Source organism: Trachymyrmex septentrionalis, unplaced genomic scaffold (assembly GCF_001594115.1).
Source record: "Trachymyrmex septentrionalis isolate Tsep2-gDNA-1 unplaced genomic scaffold, Tsep1.0 scaffold37, whole genome shotgun sequence".
In the NCBI taxonomy this organism is placed as follows: Eukaryota; Metazoa; Arthropoda; class Insecta; order Hymenoptera; family Formicidae; genus Trachymyrmex; species Trachymyrmex septentrionalis.
The window spans coordinates 5,790,830-5,796,322 of NW_017305536.1; the positions used below are offsets into that span (position 1 = coordinate 5,790,830).

Below are 5,493 nucleotides of genomic sequence, written 5' to 3' on the forward strand. Positions count from 1 at the left end.
CCCTTCCCTCGAAATATTCATTTTTAAGATTTCAGAAGACCTGCACGGTTGATGAGTCTTTGAACCAAACTATTGAGTTCTTCCCAAGTCAGAATATCGAATACCAAAATTATCTCACATGGAATCGTGAATACAATTTAGGAATATTATAAGCAAATTGAGAATGATAAAATTTTCTTGCCGGAAATTCAGAAGTTTCAATTCGAGAATTCACCGCGATTTTGCATCAATGTATATAATATTTCGATATGTGGCATTTGCTGCAAGTGAAGAAATGAAATTTCTTTTTCGCCTATTTTTTTCCAATTTTTCGACAAAAGATTTCCAGGATTAATAGCACGTCATAATACTGTTTTATCGTAAAATGCCAAACGGCACTAATCTATTTGTAAATTTAGTCTATTAATATCAACACGGTCATTTATATTCTTATGTATACAAATATCGTGTTAAATATATAATTTTTTGTTCTGTCATAAATATATATGTTTTCGAATGAGTCGAATGCAAATAATTAATATAATTATTGAAAAGTAGATTCGTATTTTGCATATTTCACGACTTTAATTGAGAATATCATGTGCTCTTATCGAAAAAGCATCGACTTTCGTTATACATAATTATCAAGGGCGATAAGGGTTTCCTCGATGAATGATATTAAATGATGGCAAAAGAAAAAAAAAAGAAAGAGAGAGAGAGAGAGAAAGAGAGCGCACTTGCGTGTGCAATAAGTGTACTGTATGCAATATCGTGCAACCCGGTGCGAAACCGCAGTGCGGTTTATTAAAACTAGGAACGGCGCCAGAAAACGGCATGGCGTTGAGGGGAAAAAAAGGACCGTCGCCTCTCGTATTGCGTGCAGACGATAAAACACGTATGCTCCAATCGAGTCCTGTCGCTAATAGTTAGCGACAGGACCTCGCAACAGTGGACACACAACGACGACGTGGCATACATATTACTCTGATTACGTGCGATTAAATCTTTCGCGACCAGCCTTGTTTATACAACACGTTGATTTCTCTTCATGTTTCATTGTCAATAAGGGGATCTCTCATGAAAAAAAAAGGTGAAGCTTATACGAAATTATCATGCTTGGATTGTGAAAATGAGTTAAATTATAAGTAGAAATCTCGAATAAATCAAACGTAAAAACTGTTGCCTTGTCTCTTTAATCTTATGTGTGTGCATTGATTTTTTATATACATAGTACTATTTTCGTCAAAATAAAAGGTAGAATAATCAAAATTGTGTCACAAATTCCTCATTCTAAAATTCCATGACTTTTCTCTGATTTCTAAACAAAAAAAAAAGTTGTTTTCGTGATTCTCCCCGACTTTCAATAATATTTTTAAATTTGGCGTACTTATGTTTTAATTTAGAAACGTTAAATATTTTGTTGAGAGATCAATTTAACATAACAATATAAATTATTATTAATGTTGCTGACAATACTTGAATTTTTAATTGTTAAATTGATAGTATTTCCAAATTACGTAGATATAATATACGTGTATTAAATTTCTTTAAAGCCAAGAATTTTAATATGCCAAAAAATTTTACAAATTTCCCTGACCGTTTTCAATTTCCCTGACAATTCCTGACAATTCCAATTTTGTGGCAATTTTCAATTTTTCCCCGAAATTAACCGCTCGTGGAGAATGTTGGAAAAACGAATTCACTCTTTTTTTTAATCGCATTATTTGCGATCGACTTGTCGAATGTTGTGATTCGACTTTATCGAGGGGAATAGATCCGCAATCATTACACGCGCTCAAAAGCATCTCGTAATAAAAAAAAAACATGTGCTTAACGAAGATAACTGATGGAAGTATTGGAAAACGGCACTACACCGAGATGTACAAGCGCTACTACAAAATCAATATCCACAACGAAGGGGGCAGCGCGGAAATATGCCTGCGAAACGCATCGAGAAGGAGAGGAGGGACGACAAGTCTCACGTTCAGGATGAGGTTTGCTCCTGCTACCCTCCGCACGCACACGCCCTTTCGAGTACACAAATTCTCAAGAATAACTTTCTGCTATAAATGATTACTTAAGCTTTAAGCCATACGACATCAACACTGTCGCAGTCGAATGTGAGAAAAGCAATCGATTATGACTGATCAATTTCTTAAGACTTGTGTAGGTAATATGACTTGCTGTAGGACGGACTTAAAATTCAAGTTCCTAATTGTTATATTTTCTCTTATTGCTAGAAATTTTTTTTATATTTCCCGAAATAATTTTCATTTAAATAATACAATTTAAATAAAATTTACAAGCATCTCTTTTATACATAATTTATAAGTTATTTCCAAACTAATAATTTGCAGCCGAATTAAACATCATTATATTTCGAGATTATAATTATTAATTGTTTTGTATATTAAAAAATGTTGTATTTAATTCCTTCAAAGAATGATCGCCACTTACTATTTCGCGGAGTCGTTCAACTGATACTCATTGCTCCTACCAAAGCACTCCTGCACTCCATTGTCATACCACAGCCTCTTCATAGCCGCCAGCAATTCTTCGCTAAAAGGTTCCGTATCTTCCATTCTTTGTATTACGTCGAATACCATTTTTGCATCCGTCTGGAAGCACGAAAAACATGTAAATCTTTATAACTGAAATATTTTTATCACATCGATATCTAATTACTTTACTGAAATAATAATTAGTAGAATTTTTCCCTGTAATCTAGTTTGTACACACAGTTGAAAAATTTATATTAAATTTAACACATTTCACTAATTGTCTTAAACGAAATTTTTGTCTTAATTTAACACAAAAGAGATATGTCAGAAAGTAACATAAATATTATGTAAAAAAAATTAAGACAAAATGTAATATTGACATAATTTATAAGTAAATTGTGAAAGTCAATTTACTCAGTAAAATCAACATTTAGAATACGTTCAATCAACATGTATTTTATTCATTCATCTTAAAATTTTAAAACATTGTTATTTGTGTGTGTGTGTGTTAACTTTCACAAATTATGTTATTTTAACACTAAGAAATGAATATTAATTCAACATAAAATATTTAAATAACATAATGTTAATCAAATAAATAGTTAAATTAATCACATTATGTTAAATTAACACTCAAATATGTTAAAAAAATTCAACACAATATTTTAACAAAGATTTGAGTGAATTATTTTCAACACAAATACAAAATGTTGTTTACTATGCATGTGCCAAGTAGAATTTTATTTCTGGCGTAAAATCAATATGATTTACATAATGAATGTTATATGACTGTATTTTAAATATAACAAATAATCATAATAAATTTTTCATAATTCGTCTATAATATGTTCGTCTAAAATATTTTATAATCTTTTAAACCACGTGCATGCGCGCGCGCGCACACACATACAAAGAATTATAGGAGTTGTAGTATTAAGGAGAGATGATCAATAATTATTCGTACGATCTTAGGGGCACGCATCCGGCCAGTTAGATCATCTTACACGATCGCGCTTTAGACTGTTAATCAACCAGGCAACACGTTATGATTTGCCGTTGAATGCTTCATTCATTAGATAACGTCGGCAAGTAGCAAACTGCATTCTGGATGTCATGTCATGCTTCACAAGTTAAAATGATCGATACACAACATTTAAATAACATACGAGATGTATGCAACTGATATGCGTGTTATTGGACCGTTTTCATAATTTTGCATTTGACATTTCATTGAATTCATTGAATTAAATGAGCGATACGAGCATGGATGTATCTCGAGTATGGATGAACAATATAAAGACATCGTTAATAAATTACATCGGAAATAAAAAGTAAATTTCTGCGCATACAATCTGATTGTTTTCCTGAAATAATTGTTGACAAAAATTTGTGAAGATAAGAAAATTGGAATATCCGTTTTACTAAATAAGTACTATAACGCATTGACGTGATCGAGCTGGAAGTATAAAACAAAGTTAAAAATTTTAATTTAAAATTCAATGAAACGTAGACGTGTATCAAACGTAACGGGAATTTACCTTGAAGTTATTGGGTACTTTCCAACAAAAGACATAAATGACACAGTGTAAGGCTCTAGTATTATATTGGTTGTACGACAAATTTTTCAAGCCTGTTGATTGACTATAGGATAGAAAAATTGAAGATGTTTTTCTGTTCTCTAGTCAATAAAACGCTCGAAAAATTTATCGTACGACATAATATTACAGGTTTGCCACAAAATTGAAAATCAACAAAATCAAGGAAATATCAAGAAAACTAAAAACGGTCAGAGAAATCAGGGGAAAAAAGTGAAGGAATTTTCTGAAAAATAAAATTCTTGACTTTAAAGAAGTTTAATATTATTGGGTTTGAAATCCACACCATGTTAGTGTTAATATTAACACCAACACGGTGAGAATTAATAGACACTGCATGTGGGTGTTAAATCAACACCGATATTTTTTAGAGTATAACTTGACAATTAAATGCAAGTATAATAGTATCAGCAACATTAATTTACATTGCAACGTTAAATTGATCCCTCAACAAAATATTTGACGACTTGTAAATCAAAACGAAGCTACAAAAAAATTCAACATATTATTGTAAGCATCAGGGAAAATCATGAAATTTTTTCTGAAATTTTAGGATGAGAAATTAATTTCAACCTGTATTTATATAGCTTAACAGCGAATCATTTTATCTTTGTCTAATATTAGCAAAGCACAAGAATGTAATGATTCACTGTTACACTGTGTCACCTATGCCTCCTTGCTGGAGAGCACCTATTTTAAAGTAACATCTAAGATATGCGTGACGCATCACGCGTATTATATTTCAAATTTATAGTTCAACAGACTCTCTCCCCGACAACAAACTCCTATTTTCTGAAGCATTCGAATAGACACAAGTGCACATTACCTCTCGCTCGTTGGTTGAAAAGCTGATGCCCAGATTAGGCATTGCTCTGAGAATAGCGATTAGAGATTGTATCGTGTTACTGTATACGACTGGTCTGTACTGCTTGAAGTCTTCCGGCGTGAAGCCGCTCTCGTGGATAATTCTGAAAGCAGAATCGCACTCGCGTTAGCACGTCCGCAAAGAGAGACACGCACACAGGATGTCTCCTCTTCGTAAATATTAGGATAAGGATGGTTAGTTTAAGACAACGTTTACTTATAAAATAAGGAAAAAGGGAAAAGGCTACATTTAAGACTGAAGCAATTTTCTGGAAAAGCGGAATATGTGTCAAGGGTAATATCGATACTCGTATTTATTCGATACGATTTGAATGAATAGACATGTGAACATTTCCCACTTGATTTAAGCGTCTTTCGGCTCACTCACAAAGGAGTTTGCAATCGCGCTGTAATATACGCGTATCACGTGCGCAACGGCTCGAATTAATATATGCCACGTAGTGCACCCTGTGTAAACGCATATATGAATTGCAATGCGCGCTACATATACTCCGTGACTTACATGAGCGCCCATATATATATATATATACTAT

General features: G+C 32.7%; 1 protein-coding gene across 2 annotated transcripts in view; it reads right to left on the minus strand.

The window, feature by feature from the left end:
- LOC108750663 (guanine nucleotide-binding protein G(o) subunit alpha) overlaps positions 1-5,493 on the minus strand; it is a 25,219-nt gene that overhangs the window by 6,858 nt on the left and 12,868 nt on the right. For both annotated transcript variants that reach the window (XM_018490302.1, XM_018490301.1), the window contains 2 exons: positions 4,902-5,043; positions 2,437-2,597 (listed from right to left, as the gene is read on the minus strand). In XM_018490302.1, coding sequence (XP_018345804.1) covers positions 2,437-2,597; positions 4,902-5,043 — 303 coding nt within the window. The remainder of the gene's footprint in view (positions 1-2,436; positions 2,598-4,901; positions 5,044-5,493) is intronic.